Source organism: Hoplias malabaricus, chromosome 1 (assembly GCF_029633855.1).
Source record: "Hoplias malabaricus isolate fHopMal1 chromosome 1, fHopMal1.hap1, whole genome shotgun sequence".
Classification (NCBI taxonomy): Eukaryota; Metazoa; Chordata; class Actinopteri; order Characiformes; family Erythrinidae; genus Hoplias; species Hoplias malabaricus.
In genome coordinates this window covers 56,757,153-56,775,797 of record NC_089800.1, presented here as the reverse complement: position 1 = coordinate 56,775,797, position 18,645 = coordinate 56,757,153, and the positions used below count along the sequence as shown (strand labels likewise).

The following is an 18,645-nucleotide window of genomic DNA, read 5'->3' as shown; positions in this document are numbered from 1 at the left end:
TGTATACACATTTAGCCTGTTACAACATTTTAAAACGTAACTCTTTAAATAACAAGTCTGTAATCTTTATGATTGGCACAATGGTTATATAAGCTCAGTTTTGTGGTCAAAAACTAAACTTGCCTTAGACTACACAATGGGCATCTTATATTTTTATTATTTTTTTTAATTGTAAGGATAATTTTGTATTTGAGATAAACATGCCATTTGGTTCCTTTATGCCATTTATCTTTAAGAATCAGTGTTGGCTAGAATATCAGTATTCATGTTTGTAGCTGCAATTGTACACTATATTAGCCAGCGGGAAATACTAAATTCTCAAATAAAATTCTGTCACTATGAAAACCAAACAGGATCATTTAGCTTGATCCCTTACATTCCACAGAACAGACATCCAAAATATTAACAATATATTCCACTGCTTGTCTTTCATAGCATGGACTAGATGTCAAGAGTAATTTCATCAGTAGTTCATACATATTTCTTTTTTAATTCCAGTATTTGAACCTGTATGTCCGTTTAGCACTGAACAAGGCTGAACATGAAATTCAGATTATTATGGCCTGATTTCTAGAAAAGCCAATCTTTTAAAATAATAACAAATATTACATTTTATTTGCAAATTTTGACAGTATGAGCAGACCCAGATTTTTTTTCATGCACTATCAGTCAGTGTACCTTTACATACAGAATCAATGAAAATAAGGTTGTTCTTCTAAACACAGTGACAGCATTATATATTTTCCATATATTGGCCATTATCAATCTCAAAAATCTTTTAAAAGATGTTTTGCTTAAGGTCAGTATGTAAATTTAGTATTTCATGCTCAAATTATCCCATGTAAAAAGGAAACAGGAAGTAATATGACATAAAATATATATAATTGTTTTGGACAAGAGCATCTCCTAATGCATCAATTTAAACGTAATGAAATTGCACAATGTATGTGCTTTTTTAGACTACATTTCTTTAAGAATCTGATTCTTTCTGTTGTTTCAATCTGACCAGAATTCATTCATTCATCATCTGTAACTGCTCATCCAGTTCAAGGTTGTGGCAGGTCCAGACCCTACCTGGAATCTGGAATCAACCTATCAGTGTGTGTTTTTTGGACTGTGGGAGGAAACCAGAGCACCCGGAAGAAACCCATGCAGATACAGGGAAAACACACCAAACTCCTCACAGAGAGTGCCCCAGAGCAGGGCTCACACTCACGACCCCAGGACCCTCGAGCTGTGTGACAGGACATTACCAATTCTACTGATAAGATAAGGGGGTGGTAGGGGATGGTTGATCACAGCACAACATAAAAGCACCATCCTTCTATAAAAAACAACCACAATACTATCACTAAACTATGCTACAAACAACAACAACAATAAACAATAAAAAGCCCCTTACTGGAGAAACTCTAAGGCATGCTGGGAGCCAACAAACATGCGCCTTTCACTCCTCACTGACATGTGGGGACCATATCAGATGACACAATAACTGAAAAAGGTTGGTTTTTTGTTTTTTTAAGAGTGAATAAGAGGGAAAATGAAACGAAAACTGTAATAAATGTTTTAAACAAACAAGCCATATGTGTCAATACTTGTAAGGCAAATCAACAGTAACTGTAGAAAATATGCAGTTTCTTTTAACCAAGGTCAATAAAAAGGTGTGTGTGAAGTCAGGGGGGACAACCCGTTTGTACTAGTAAATACTTTTTAACTGCAGTCAATCACATGCAACTTTTTTGCTTTCAGACATTTATCAGGACTACCTGTCATTTTCCAAGAAAAGGGAAAATCAGTAGTCTTTGTGAATAGTGGCAAAGCAGAATCCATCCATTTATTTTGCAAATACTCCAGTTTAAAAAAGGTGTTATACTATTTTAAGAAGCTGAAGTACGCAGACTTGGCGGCTGAGGTGAGAGAACGCAGGTGGCAAGCACATGTAAGTCTGGTGGAGATAGGTGTTAGGGGATTTGTAGCCAGGTCTGCCACATCCCTGCTTGTGCAGTTCGGCATCAAGGGCCGGAAACTAAGGGCAGCTGTGAAGGGGTTATCAGAAACAGCTGAAACGTCTAGTCAGTGTATGTGGATAAGAAGAGCACAGATTACTTGGGGATGTGCACTGTGGAGATGCCATTGGGATTGTTGGTGATGTAGCATGTACAGTTCACATGGAACTGGTGACACTGAGCATGCATTAATGGTGCCAGTGGGGCTAGGTACAGCGTTAGTCACCAGGGGGGCCAGTGTGGATTTACAGGTGCTGATGGTAAAGGGTAAGGTAGGACTGTAAAGCTAGCTTGGAGGGGGGTGGGTCTGGAATGCCAGACTTCACAGTTGAGCCTTCCGGAGGGGTTGTTGGCTTGATTCAGTGAAGCACTGACAAGGGGAGGTACCTACCTGATGATCCCTGTGAAGAGTTATTGATGCAGTGGGTGGCTTGGGTACTCATGTGTTGGGCTCAATGAGTAACTGTAGTTGTTAAGGAGGTTGCTGATCGGATCATAAATGGCCACAGCAACCTTAGTGCTGAGTTGCAGGATTCAAACAACAGACATTTTGTGGCTGCCGGTAGAAAGAGAGTGTGGTGAGAAGTTCTAATGGATTGGCAAAGGAAATTTTTCATCTCATCCTGTGTGTGATTATAATAATAATAAATGGTTCATAAATTACAATTAGATCTGAAGTGAAAGCATATTATCGATCTAAGAGATCTCATCCTCATTACATTATCATATATTTCTTGTCCAGTAAACATCTGTCTTACACTAAGTTTACATTTGTCTATGTTATTGTTAAACTTATATTAAATTATTTAATGTGATTTTTATTGCTCTCAGGGCTGCTGCCTCCTGTCGGAGGGACTGTGATTCCATTGGCTGCAGTGCTACATGATGGAGAGATAATGCTGGCTAGATTGGCTTAATAAAAGTGTCTGACATTAACAATAGGAGTGTGTGAGTGAATGTGTAAGTGTGTGTTGCTCTGTGAAGGACTGGTGCCCCCTCCAGGGTGTGTTCCTGCATTGCACCCAGTGATTCCAGGTAGGTTTTGGACCCACCTTGAGCTGGATAAGCAATTACAGACAATGAATGAATGAATGAATGGGTGAAATACAGAAAAAATACAACATAGGGAAAGAGACTGGAAGATGTAACCTTAAAAAGCCAAAAAAAAAAAAAGTTGTTATTTTTGGGCAATCCCAAAAAAGCACATTTTAGAAACAAGCTCCAAAAAGCAACCTACAACTACCAATATTTTTGACAAGTCAGAATAAAAAATTTAAGATATCTACAATCACTTAAGATATCTACAAAAGGCAAATAAGATCAAGTTAGAAAAAGGCAAGATATCTCTAATTGTGTTTTTGACTAGTCATAATTTAATTTTAGATATCTGAAATGTAAGTTTAAGATTGTGAATAATTAATTTCAGATATCTTGAATTGGAGCTTGTTGAATTGGAACTCAGTAGTAAATTGGACGTAATTTACACTAGTCACAATGTAATTAAAGATACCTCAAATGATTTCGCCTAGTCAAAATATAATTAGAGATAACTTAATTTAGAATTATGCCTAGTCAGGAATGAATTGCAGATATATGTAATGTAAATCCAGTCAGATTATGTTAAAACGGCTTGCTTTAACAACGCATTCTGTCTCCCTCGCTCTCTCCGTCTAAACAGTCTCACGCGCATTGGATAAATACGGAACACGTCTTTTAGTGTCCAAATAAAGGACAATTCTGTTGGCAACCCTAAATATACCTGACAGGCCAGGTAATGAGCTGGCTGTTTTAAAACCCGGACGTGGAAACTATAACCAATGTCTGTATTTGATGGCCTCTGGTGTAGGATGTGTCTCATTTTTCTTTTGCTGATCAAATGTGCTCACCAGCACCCTCTTCGTGCCCTTACCCCAGTCTTTGGTACTGGGTCTATTTCAGAAAAATCCTTTAGATAAATGTAAGGACCAATCAACGGCGAGTTTTGTTTACAGCTGAATGACTAACACGGTGGATAAAAAGTATTAAGATATCAATTATTGATATATTTGTTAATTAATTGGGATTGTTACTGAGATGCATTGCCGGTACTGAGCGGCTGTAGATTAACAATCCTACAAGGTATTTATACACAAGTACAACCGCACAAGTCTATCCCAAATACACACGTTTTAACCTAACATGGGGGGTTTTGCCCTATAGGGCTGTGTGTTTTGACGTCAGCACAATGTAGACTTGGTAGGGGCACAGGCTTAGGGCCTTTCTCTCTCTCTCTCTCGCTCCATATCCAAACTTCCTTTTGGATCTGATAATAACTATATGAAATATATTTCAGAATATTCTTCTATATGCGTATGAAACGCTAACAAGTATAGTAGTTTGTTACATCTATGGAAAGTGTTTAGGCTATATGAACTGAAAATAACGATGGCTAATTCAGAAAACAAGTTTGGTGTTTTGTTAATGGCGTTTTATTTTGGCTCCGTCGCGGAAGGATTCGAGCGAAGAAATCAGGCCAATGCTTCCGCCCAGTTTTCCGATGCGTGCTTCGGCTCCGAGTTGAAAATGGAGTTTGAGTAGCAGTAGAGGTCCTCTGAACTTCCCGAGGAGGAGACCTCGCTGATTCAGGCTTTTACACGCATTCTTCGCGCACACAGTTTTACAAAAGACATTTATCTTTCTTTCGAGTGCGCCCACGGTCCTCAGGGTGGCACGCAGACGCGGTAGAACTGTATTATCTGGTTTTGTGGCTGAAACTCCAAGTTGCCGAGGGGAGTAGCTCGGCGCTGGGGTCGCAAATTAGAGCCGTCTTCTGTGTGGGTTTGTGCGTCCGTTTTTTCTCGGGACTGGGACTATCTGGATTTTGTGGCTCTCTCCACAGAAGAGGATGAAGAGGATAGCTACTCGTTTCCGAATGGATTTTACTCATTGTGAAGATAGAGATCAGTGGCTGCGGTCTCGGTTCTTGTTCTTATTCTGAACTCTCTGTGTGTGTGTGTGTGTGTGTGTGAGTGTGTGTGTGTGTGAGAGAGACTGAAAGCATGCACCGCAGACGCACACAGTGGGTTTGTGAATAAATAAGAAACTGCTAGTTTTTGATGCTAATAAAACTTAAAAATGTTGCTTTTCGCGGTTCGTTTCTCCGCCTTGACTGCGTCGTCGATGCCGTTTCCAGGATTTGGATCTCCGTGAGAAAAAAATGAGCGAAGAATCGGCAAATCCAAACAACGAGTGAGTTCCACCATTCATTTCTCCTGACCTGTCTGAAATCATCCTATTTTATGGGTTTATAGGTTAATGTAGGCGGAGAGTGGTGCTAGGGATTCCAGTCTCTTCTAAGTTAGTGTAATTATTCCCAGAAGTTGATAATATTCTTTTATAGCAATATTACACACACACTTCACGAGTGTATTCTGTGTTTAATAATATAAAGCGATAAAACAGTAAGTCTGGAAAATATTATTTTATTTGGAGTAAAATTATTTTAAGGGCAAATTCAGTGAATACAAAACTCGTATTATTAGTTATGTGGATGGCTTTATTTCCAGTGTCGTTAGACTAAACACTATATGCACGTTGAGATCCATTTGAGTATCCACAGGAAATAATGTGGGATTCAGCACATTTGCAGTGACTCTTGGTTATGATGAGAATGTGATACACATTCTGCCAGTATTTTTTGCAGTCGAAGGTTAGAAACTTGAGTAAAAATATATGTAATATCTTAATATTCCCTCTGCTCCAGCTCCATGGTGAGGCAAAGTATTCCGTGTTATTTCAGAATGAAAGGCGGTTTTCACGCCACAAAATCTACACACACACGTTCGCTTTAGGATTTTTAAGAGCTGTATTTTGATTACTATAATTATTTACGTCCTTCTGTGGTGAGATAAGAAGCGTTTCGTTCTGTTTGCGGCTTTAGTACCGCAGTGCCAGGCTCAAAGAAGCTGCGGACGCCATATTTTTTCTCAATCACTCTCATTTGCATATCACAATCCTCATTCATAAAAACGGCGAAATGACAGCTTCTGAATCGAAAACCAGCCATAGTTGGTAGGAAACATGTCTTATTTCCTCTGTAATGCCAGGAAAGTTCTTTTTATTTGATTTCTGTTGTGATTTTCCCCTCTCTTCGGTCGTGTTTTTTTTAAATGGGCTGATCGCTTGCGTGCGCTTGTTGACAGTCACTGAGAAAAGCCTGGGCCACGTGACCGCCTCCATTCATAAAGTACCTGGCTGCTCATTCACATTGAGCTGCACTGTACACCGAGTCTCCAAACCCAGCTCAGGGGTCACACTAATGATCACACCCTGCAACTACACACATTAATGTGTTTGTGACGCATGTCTTGGTTTTATCCAGCTCCTTTTGCATTTCATCTCTGCTTTTAATGGTTGTGTATTAAGAAGGCATGCACGTTACGGATGTTTTTCTGACTTCTTTCAAATACATGCCCATTTTTTTCCTTGCAATTTTTTTCCATTGATAGAATGTAAGAAATCTGTGTATTTGAACTAGTCACTATGTTTCCATAAATGATGTACAAATGAAAAAGGTGCTCTTCAGACTAAGGGTGTAAGCCTATTAGTAACAGTAAAATATACAGATACATATTTGAGAAGATTTAATCCAGTCAAGGTTGTTGGTAGTCTTTTTTTTGTGCAGTTCTTATGTTCAGCAAACACTGCTGGTGTCATGAGGGGGTTGGGGAGAGACAGCTCAAGAAGCAAGACGACACCATTGTTTAACAGATTTTCTCCTCTTTCACATAAACAAAAGCATCACCTTTTTCTGTCTGGATGATATTTGAGTCACAGAGAAATGGGCAATTATAAATGTCTGCGTTTTCCATGTGTAACAGCATGTTGCCTTACCTGTGACGCAGTGTTGTTTTCGTGTCCTCAAATGTATACATGCAGTATCATTTTCAAAAAGCCTTAGGTTCCACATTTTTCTTTCCATCTAATGATGCAAGCCTCACCATGCACAAGGTGCTTGTGTAAACACCACATATATTATCAATGTAACAACGAGATTTTTGTTGATCCTGTCTTTTTTTTATTGAGAAAAAGATTACACAATGATTTCCGAACCAAAAGATCCTCCCTTTTTTCTTTAAATTTAAGGTAAGCTTAGATTTTAAATCAACTCTGCTCATAAGGGATATATTATGTTATGATTTTACACTACAGAGGTGTAGATTGTGAAGCCAAAGTCAGAGATGATGATGTTCAGGTTTTGACCTGCATATGTCAGATTAGTAAGGATTTTACATGGATTACATTGGATAAGGCATACTTGTCAAGAGAAGAGAGAGATTATTTGTGAACAAAATTTGGCAGTTTTGCTGATTTTTTTTTTCTTTTTTTTAAATTCATATCTAAATCAACATTTTGATTAAAAGAAATCAGTACAAACCCTTAATATGCACTGTATATGATACATTACAGAATGAGTCAGTACAGTATTCATTCTGTTCTATATGAATGTCCATGCTATTGTACATTACATTGTCTTTGTACAGAGTACCTTGGATTTTATGTTGTTGAGTGTATAATGTGTGTGAATATGAGAGTACAGGCTAAACTGTTATCATAATATTGACCAAAGCATTAACACACACTCCCAGTTTTTAATATTAATCAAATTTAATGGCCCAATCTGGCTTTTTAAATCTGTTAAATAAAAAAAGATCATTTAGTTAATGTGTAACAAATAAAGAGCTACATACAAAGCAAGAGGCAGCTGACTGTTTAGTGCAATGAGTCATGGGAAATTAAGCTATTCTGGTATAGGTGTAGTAGTTTCAGCATTCAAATACAGTACAAATATGCTCAAATGCCTCATGTTATTTAGGGCAGAGAACTGAAACACAGATCTGCCAAAATCTAAACAATTGTCAGTAACATCTTTGTAGGAAAGGTTACACAAATTGACCAAAAAAACATGTTTCCAAATGTTGTTTTAATAAGAAAAATCAGTGGATTCACAGCGGAGGCAGTGTTACTGCCTTTGATAATTTTGCTTTATTTCTGCCTTTTGAATAGTAAAGCATTCGTTAAAATCTAATTTTATATGTATATAATTGTAGAACAGGCACACTACTAAAGGTTCAGGATACCAGACAGACAAACCATTAATATTGCATTAAAATGAAATGTATTTTAATGTTTTAGGTTAGTATAACAACAAAAGTTAGTGTTAGACGTATTTGAAGTAATATACACACTGAGACTGTTGTACACTTTGAAAGTGCTATACTCATTTTCACATATGAACTTGATGGACTTGATTCTCTGCATATTTTCTTGAGTTGTCCATTCACATGTGGCATACAATCTATTTTCAGTGTCAGAGGGATTCTTAATACAGGAAATGTTCCGTGTTGTTTAGACATGGGGCGGCAGCTATGTATCGCATGTAGGAGGCACGGCATGAATTCACTGCAAATTCTTTGTACATTACCTGCTGTAGTATTCACCCATGCGCTCACAGGCAATGTTCATTACAAATGACTCAGATATTTGTGTTCACACATACAGCTCCTCCTAATGTCCAGAAACGTTGTGGGCTAGTATACGTTTCTGAAAGGGGCTATTGATTGTAAAGTACCTAACCAGCAATCACTTGAATTCTATATAGCACTGCATCCAATGTAATAGGAAAATTTTATTTTTATGTTTAGTTGTGCTGTCTATATACAGAGTGAGACACATGGAGTACATTGACCTTGAAATCTCCTGGTCCTGCAGGCCAAAATAATTTAGGCTGATCTAGAATTAGTAAGAAAAGAGCCACAACATATGTTTGTAATGGATCTTTGGGTTTATCCTTATCTGCTGCCCACATACAGATATCAATTTGTTTAGTATATTGTTATAGCATTAGTATCACAAACATTAAATGTGTCATATTTCCTAGTCAACGTCTTTCTTGTTTCCATCCAGTGTGTATATATATATATATATATATATATATATATCTTTTTTTTTTACAAGCCAAGCTTTTATGCATTGTTATAACAGCATAATTATAAACTACATTACATACTAAATTTGCTTCTAAAATCACTAACCTGTGTGTGTGCGTGATAGGCAGTTTTTTAAATTAAATTATGATAATGTGTTGGTATCACACTTGGCATAACTGGATATTATCTAACATTTTAAGGCAGAAACATTAATTCAGGAATGTAGTAGTGATGATGCAGTGTACAAAACCTGTTGGGCAACCGCACGGACTAGTAAAGTTTGTAAAAGGGAAACAGACTTAAGTCCCTCCCTTTACAAACACAGATTAGATCTTTGGTGTTTATTAAAGCTTAATGAACATCTTAATCGCACCAGATATTATATAGAAGTTGTTGATTTTTATGACCGCATACACTTATTTATTTTTTCCTTTTTAAATGTATTTTTGTTTATTTAATTTCTTATTTAAGAAATTGAAAGGTGCCCATTCTTACTGCCTTGTGGACCAAATAGTTTATTTCAGGGTCTGCTATGTCTGTTTTTTAAATGCTCTGCAAGGGAGCCAGATCACATAAAGCCTATAATGTTCATTTTCTAGAAGTTCTGTTTGTTGTACTTTACTAATGTAAAATTTTCTTTGAATTGAATTACAAGCTATAAGCGTAGAATTCTCTAGGTGCACAGTGAAAACAATCAGGACTTCTTGACCAAGTCTTTATACTAATTATATGATAAGTGATGTCATGGAGTGTATGACAGTATTCTTTTTAAAGGTGCAAGATCTGAAACTTCACACATTTATACAGCATCAGCTACTCATTCCAATGTAAAGGTGTAGTGGAGTTAAGGCGTCCTGAGCAGAGAAAGAAGTCACACTCATTTTTTGCTGTTCTCAAAGACTTGTTTTCACTCTTGGGACGACAGATAGCCCCACCCTGTGGAAACCTGGGTCCTCCTCAATGAGACCGGCACCACCCACAAAGCTTTATCTAAGCAAGATGCTGGATTCCACTACCAAACATTCAGGACAACACAACAATTCACATGTTCCTTCACTGATGGGAAATACACATTCTTCCATTAAAACAGCAACTAACAGAATGAGACAAGACAAGAATCAACGTTGAACTGACTTTTCCGATATGGAGAACACTAAGTTCTGCTGAAAGGCTCCAACAGGATTCTGAACTCAGTTATTCTCCTAGAAGCGCACTCACGGGTCTCTGACTCCTCTCCCCACCCCAATTCAGGTTCATTTTACTTAGTGTGTGTGTGTGTGTGTATATATATATATATATATATATATATATATATATATATATATATAAGTCTTCAGGAAAAGCTGTTTTATGGGTGGTCATTTTTGATGTATGTAAAATAAAAAGGCCCATTCCATCTGCCTTATTAGGTAGACTGAAATATTAGCTAGTTTTTTATATATTCATTTCTATTAGTTTTTTTTTTTTATTATATCTATTATTTTATGTTTAACATACCACTAGGATATTTGCGGTATCTTTTACCATATTATGTAGAGCAGACAAACATGCAGAGCTCAAATTTTTTTCACACCATATTTTAATTTGGCTACATTTTTACTTCCTGTGGTTTTGACAAGACTGTGGTCTGAATGAACTGAGGCATATTACTTTACTTGTACTCTGTGTTTCACTGGTGGTCATCCAAGTTCAAACAGGACTACTGGGTAATACACTGTTAAAACAGGAACCATCTATATTAGTACATGGTGAAAATAATTGGCATCTGCCACTCATTTGTGTAGTGATATAGATGGAACAGGCTGCTTGAATGGCTATTTCTTAGCTCTGTACTCTATTGCACTGTACTACACAACTGCTCTGTAATGCTGCATAACTGATAATTCTTAAAGTTATAGGAGCAGATTCTTTGCATACTGTGAATGGTGTGTGTGTGTGTATGCACACGCATCATTCTCTTTTTAAGATTTGTGGTACAAGTGTGGGGAGAAAAAATGTTACAATAACAAAAATAACAGATTTAAATGGTCAGATCTGAATATTGATTTTTTTTACATTATAATTATTTCTTAACCTTATTAAATTTCTTAACATTAATATTATTATTCATCATACTTCCTTTATTTATTTATTTAGCTAGCTATTTTGTAAATATTGAGCTTTTAAAAGATTTCTCAGTTAAAATGTTCCTGGTATAACTGGCATGCTCTTTGTTCCCATGATCAGACATAAATACTGTGTAAGTTCCTTCATGTTGGTCTCAATTCCTTTTAGTAATTCAGGAACAGAACGTATGAATGTCACATGCCTATATTATCATTTCTTAAAATTGTGTGGCTAAGCTTGTATACTAGTTTACTTTGATTATACCTACCCTTTGTCATACTCTCTTTTCCTAGCTTGTTAGAATATATCAAGAGGGATGAACATCCATTTTTGTAGTTTGAATATTTTGTTACAGTAGAGAAGTGCTTCTCTCTTGCCTCCCAATATGGTTTCAAGATGATCTTGAGGCCAAGGCCTTTGCCTTTTGTGCTTCATTAAGACCCAGTCTTGCTCGCTGGGGGCTGCAGCTGTGCATAGACTGTTCTTTCCTACTAAGCCAACGGCATAACAGACTACAGATGTAATTCTAAAACCTAGTGCTTTTGAATGATTTCCAAACATTTTGAAAACTACAAAAATGTTATGTGCTTGCCTGAGTATATTGTTACTGTCCAATTAAAAACATGTATCTTCCAAAATAGTAACTTTACAGGAGATGGAAAACTCTCAATGGAAGTGAATGTAAAAAAGGTTTATAGTCCCTGGGAACTCATTTTGAAATTTTTTTTTTGTATAATTCTAAACCTGGGTGTTATGTGAAACATTCAGCAAAGTTTAAATAAAAAAAAAAACAGAAATATGATTAATCTCTCCTCAAAAATGTCCAAAACACGCTCCTCAGAGCTCTCTGAGAATGGTGTGGGCGTGGTCCAATAGACTAATGGTCGTGCGACTGACAGCTCTCTACCACTGGAGAATGCTGTTTACGTTACCATGGCAACACACAGCCTCGAGACAGCACAGCCACTGGGGTTTTTTTTCTGGGATTTTATTCTGAACTGCAGTTGTCACGTACACAAGACACAAACATATAAATATAATATATCATTATTATGAAGATGATTCAGAAGTTCTGGCAGCAAATAATCTTCGCTCATGGTCGGCGAGGGACTGGTAGGTTTCTTGCATCTACAGCAGAATTTAAAACAGCACACCTAGCTCGTTGTTAGCTGATGTTACTGCTTTGGTAGTAATACTGTTCCGTCTTGATGTCTTCCTGGGTGGACAACTATGAGTTTACGTGCTTTTATGAACACAGTGGACATTCAGCTAATTTTAAGCTGTTAGGAAGAACACTCCCTCCCCATAGCTTGGTGAATAGCTGGATAGCTAGTTCGCTCATGGCTCATAAGCTTTAGCTCACCAGTCTCTTCGATTCAGAGAGGAGGCATGGCTCATAGCCTTGTGATTGGTCAGCGTAATGGTGACATAGGCATTACCCACTTTTAGGACTGCCTACATTGAGAGGAGAGCAGTACTGGTCATTTTTGAGGAGAGATTTATCATATTTCTGTGTTGTGTTTTTTGTTTTATTTTAAACCTTGCTATATGTTTCACATAACAGCCAAATTTAGCATTATACAGTAAAAAGAATTACATTCAAAGTTAATTCACAGGGGCTTTAATTCCAAGTAATTTTGTAGCATTTCTATTCGTTCATTCATCATGAAATATTCACCTGATATGAAGGGGACCTACTGACTTCAAATGATATAGTAAACTAATAATCGACAAAAAATGAGATGCATGTTTTTAATGGACAATGGTGCAGGGTCAACTTTGCGTATAGCGCAGTGACACAAGAATTGAGAGATGTTGCCCTGTATGGCCACTTCCTTTTGAGATTTATTTATGGCTACACTTTCATGAATGTAAACCAATTTTGTCAGTTTTAGCTTAACATGTAATGTATATAGGGAGCTGTCCTACATTTAACTATTAGATTTTTCTGGGTTTCAGGAAGGAAAAATTCTTTCCTTGGTATGAGATTGGTTTTTATTTAATTTATTTCTTAAGATAAGCCTGATTTGTAAAAATGAGTCTAGCCAAGAGGTATTAATATTGAATTATACGTTTGTTGCAAGAATGAATGATCCTTTCACTTTCCTTGTGAATGAGCCATTTTTTTTTTCAGGTTTGACATATGGTTGCAAGGTGTTCTGGGATGTGATAAACCCTAAATATAGCAAAGAGAGGCCTGCTGATTTAAAACAAAATCATAATAACAATGGGTTTGGTGGGTTGGGGTATTTTTGCAAAAGGAAGTTTGGCCTTCCATACACTGGTAATGGAAACTCTGGTGCAAAGCCTAATTGATGCGTGAATACTGCAGGGCTGGTATGAGCAGGATGTGAAAGTAAAGGAGCTGCTGAATTACTGACATTAGTAACAGGAAACATAGAAGTATACAAAGAATTTTGCTGAGTCATGCTCATTAAATCCTCTTTGAATAGTTCTAAAGAATGGAAAAGTGAAGAGTTTTGAATGAATCTTGCCTTTCGATGCACTGGTCTGTGATGGTGGCTTGCTAGATGAGCCTAGTTCTTCATCTCTCTCAACTCATTTTGTGCCTTTGCTCTACCGATTAGAGTTAGGTCCCCAGAGAGCACTTTAACATCAAAGCTCCCAGCCATGCTGCTGCAGTCCAAATTTGCGGTTCTGCCTTTTCTGTAAATGCAGTGCAAGGTTTTAATTTTCCAAATGCTTGCGGTTTAAATTAAGATCATCTCAGTATGTGGCTTGATTGATGTTTGAGAATAGTTCTGCTTTTGATACACAGACGAGAGGCCGTAATTTATTACGATGCCACAGCATTGGGCACTAAAACCTTGTAGTTGGGCTTGCTCCTCCAAAGGACGGTCATATGGCGTTAGCGTTGGTGTGATGCAGAATATTGATGGTGCCAAATCCTGAGGCGTTGGATGTTCTGTCATTTGGTAATGTTGTAGCACTTAGAATTGCATCCAATAGATTGATTGATTACTTTGAACTTTGTTAAAATCTGCATATATATATATATATATATATATATATATATATATATATATATATATATATATATATATATATATATATAATCATAATCCTTTTTAAAAATCCCATTTAAATAGGTTAATAATGTTGTCAAAATATTTATTTTCATATTGTTGCTGTGGTGCATCGGTAGATTGACTGTTGGGCAAAGTGGGGACAGTAAAATCTGTTTTAAAAAGTGAAAGTATAATAAAAATAGAAATCATTGATTAATGTTAAACCTAATTTAAATATAGGCAAATTGTTTTATGTTCAATATTTAATTTATTTAAGATTTCAAAAGCAGTCACATGGAATGTGGTCTGCTGTTATCATGTAAACTGAGGTCTCAACGTCCCTGAACGACATCTTGAAACTAAAATATCCACAAGTTGTATATATCTTTCCCGGTTAATGATGTCTTCATATATGTACTAATTAGCCATGCCAGGAGCATAAATACAACCTCCCATAGCATTTTTTAAAAACTTTATGCCTGTACGAATCTTTTCAAGTTTGGCTGGAAGAGACAACTTCCATTAATTCTCTTACTATTACATTTCTTCTTCAAGTGTGACTCATCAAATCACTGTAGACATTTCCACTATGCAGCAGCCTGCTTTAGAAAAGGAATTTCTTTGTATTTACAGATGTATACATGTTGTTTTCTACTGTTTTTGTTTAAGTACGGTTCAAAGTGGATTTACAAATCAAATTTCTGTTTCATTCTACACTCTCTCCAACTTGATTTAGAATTGAATAGATTTACTGATTTTGTTACCCATTAAAATACATGTTATGGCTCTTTTATTAATACATTAAAAAAAATGTTCTCTCCCTCTTCCTCACTTTTTTGTCTGTGGCCATGTTCTAACGTTCTACATAATACTCAAGAATATAGAAGCACAGTTCTTTTTGAGAAAACAGTGACTCAGCCAAATAGAGAGGCTGGGTTATTTTTTTTCCCCACCTTTCTTTTGGTTTGTGTTTTTTCCTTTAGGAAGTGGTGTAGAGTAACTAGCTGTGTGAGAGTATCACTTAGTGGTCACTGTGTGCAAAAGACAAAATTACTGTTCTATTCAGATTTTTTTTCCATAGTCTGATATTCCTTCCATTTTCAATAGGAATAGTTTTTAAAATGACTGCTTAATTTTTGAACATATTTTGACCACATGTTTGTCACTGCCTAAACACTGCTCTGATGGCACGAGTTTGATTGTAAATTTTTTTTTCAAAGGAATAGGTGGTGATAACAGTATCCCTCGCCTGGGAGGCCAGAAAACCAGCCGTTAGCCATGACGAGCCCAGCGGTAGTGAACTCAGGCTCTCCCTCTTTGCAGTAGTCAGAGTCTCATTAGAATTTTCTTCTCCCCCTTAAATTATGCTGAGAAATATTGTGTTTTAACACAGATAAAGGTGAATGACAAAAAGAAAAAAGTTATGTTCCCTGAATGTGAGTAAGTAAATGCCATCAGTGGAGGAACATGTGAATTGTTGTGTTGTCCTGAATGTTTGGTAGTGGAATCTGCCATCTTGCTTAGAGAAAACTTAGTGGGTGGTGCTGGTCTCCACAAAGTTTCCAGAGGGCGGGGCTAAAAACAAGGCCTTGAGAAAAGCAAAACAGAGCAGTGTGTGGCTTCTTTCTCTGTTCAGGGCTCTTTATCTCCACTATACCTTTACATTGAAATTAGTTTTTTAATGATATATAAATGCATAAAACCTCAAGCAGTTCACCACTTAATATTTTGAAATGATTCAGTAAACCTGGAGAAATACCAGTAAAGGCAATGTTGAATGAGTATGACCCTTGAGCCCTCTGCACTGCATAAGAAACCGTCATGCTACAGTGATAATTATAGCCACATGGGCTTGGGAGTGCTTCAAACAACTATTGTCACTAAGAAGTCCGCCACTGCATGAAGAAATGCAACCCGGAAAATCTGTTAGTTAAGGAGAAAACCATATGTCAATTTTATGAGGAACTGCTAACATGTTCTTTGGGCCCAAGCTCATTTTAGATGGTCCAAAGACAGTAGAAATGCATGCTGTTGTCAGAGGAGTCCATTGTTCAGCTTGTTTTCATGAAAAAACGATGTTGTGTTCTCTGTGCTAGTGTTGAAAGGGACCTTCCACACTGTAATAGGTGCAAAAGCTAACATCTCTCATGGTATGGGGGTGTGTATCAGTGACCACAGCATGGTGACTTGCATATGTGAGACGTTTCCATTGATGTGGAGGCAAACATTGAATTTTTAGAGAGCTACTTTCAAGGTGACATCTTTTCCTGGGCAATTCATGTTCATTTCAGCAAGACAATGCCAGGCAACATGTTTACATGCTACAGCAACATGGCTGTGCACTTCACTGACCCACCTGCAGTCTATATTTCTTTCCTATGGTACATTATGTATTGGGCAACGGTGTCCACAGAGTGTTAAGTAGCTTTAGTCTAGAATAGGACAAAAATCCACTTGCCAAACTTTTACAATTAGTATCCTCTGTTCCCAAATGAACAGACTGATTGTAATTAAATGAAAAGGGGATGTGAAACAGTGGTAAAAATACCTCTGTTCCAACTGTTGATGAACATCAGCATTAGCTTTAAAATATTTTGAGCCAGACAAAATCTATATACTTCTATAATATTTCAGCCTTTACACTTTCACTTAGAACATTCTTAATCCTCAGTTTGAAGAACCTTATTATCCACAAGGGAATCTTAAGTGACCCTTTCAGTGACATGTTATATACTACCAGTGATGTGATTTTTGAATGTACACAGGTGTCTGGAGACTTTCTTAAGGTTACATGCATTATATTCATTGCCAAGTCTCTGATTAGCATTTTAGTGAAGAACAGCTTTATATCTTCTACCAAGCCAAGATTTTGTTTGCAAATATGCATTTATCTTTAAAACCTCACCAAACTTACATGCTTGGTTTCAAAGTCCATGCACTTTTTTTAATAACTCTCCTCCTGACTCTAGGTAAAATTTTATTCAATGTGTTTTCTTATTCTCCACTTTTTTTTTTGCCCTAAAGGAAATGGGCCAGCAGAGCCTAATAGGCCTCCTTTGGGTTGGTGCAGGAAAGAGGGGTGACATTTTTCCCTTTCTGATGCTAATGAAAAGAGGAGCTTTTCCAGCTTTAGCTTGCAGAGCGTGTCTCTCCTGCAGCATGCTCCACTGCCTGGACATTGTGAGAGCACAAAAATCCAGGCCTGGTATCCAATAACGTGAAATTTCAGCAGAGAAGCGGCCATTGTGTGATGTGGAGTGGGAGGGGGGTTGGGGTTGACTTGGCAGGAACCCAGGGCTCAGGCCACATCCTACTGCTCTCCACTCCCTCCCCTTTTGTACGTGCAGGAAACGGCTGTCCCTGGATCCCCCTGCCTCCTGGAGCAGCCTTGAGAACGAGCGCGCCTCTTGCTCTTTCACTGCAAGATTGTCTCACAGCTTGGGTTATTTTATACATGATTACAAAGCCCATGATTATATGCTCTCTGCATTTTTTTTAAGCTACTGCATATATATAACATGAATAAATATAAGTTTGTTCTGATTTGAAGGGACATAGTGCCTTTAATGGGTGATTATTTTGTAATTTTTTCTAGTTAAATTATTCCATATATTATAGGTAAGTGTAACAACATTCCATTCGGTATATTTTGTTCTTGCAATTATACATTAATCAGTCAAAACATTTAAATTACCCTAATATTTTTTTTTCTAAACTCATTGTCTATTTTTGTAAGCCACTTCGAAGTTCAGGACCCTTTATTTGTTTGTTTATTTGTTTGTTATTTATTTAAGTAAGTCTCCATACCACCATAGAGAGTAGGTGTTACTTGGATCTTAGATCATCCTCAGCACTTCACGATGACACAATAACACTGATATGATGGTGCTGAGTTAGTGTGTGTTGCACTTTTACAAGTGGATCAAACATCAGTGTTGCTGGACACTGTCCACTCACTAGACACTGTATTATGAATAGCTAGCTTATGGGGGGGGTTGTTATATATTTTTGGGCTATATTCCCAATCTAACACTGACCCCAGTTGTTTTTAATAACTCCAGCAAATGGATGTATAAGGATGACTCCATTTATTTATTTATTTATATATTATAGCAAAATTCTTATACTTACATACATACATACATACATACATACATACATACACACACACACACACATATATATATATATATATATATATATATATATATGTGTATGTATGAAAGTATAAGAATTTTGCTGTACAGTAAAAACTCTAAAATAGCAACTTTACAGGAGAAGGAAAAATCCTTAACATTCAACGGACAATGATGGAAAAAAATTACTTTGATCCAAGTAATTTTGAAGCATTTCTATTGGTCCATTCATCATCAAATTGTACACAGTACGACAGAGAGCTGATGTGTTCGAATGGTGTAGTAAACAAAGATTGACAAAAATGGGAATACATGTTTTTCATTGGGCAGTGACAATATGTCACATTTAATAAACATTTTCAGAAAGGTGTTTTACTATACTGTCAGTCTGAGTTATGGA

General features: G+C 36.8%; 1 protein-coding gene across 1 annotated transcript in view; it reads left to right on the top strand.

Moving 5' to 3' along the window:
- Nucleotides 1–4,582: 4,582 nt before the first annotated feature.
- The window catches only part of spred1 (sprouty related EVH1 domain containing 1), a 32,610-nt gene continuing 18,547 nt past the window's right edge, over nt 4,583–18,645 (top strand). The window contains exon 1 of the mRNA XM_066667493.1: nt 4,583–5,234. Within this exon, the coding sequence (XP_066523590.1) occupies nt 5,203–5,234 (32 nt within the window). The 5' untranslated portion in view covers nt 4,583–5,202. The remainder of the gene's footprint in view (nt 5,235–18,645) is intronic.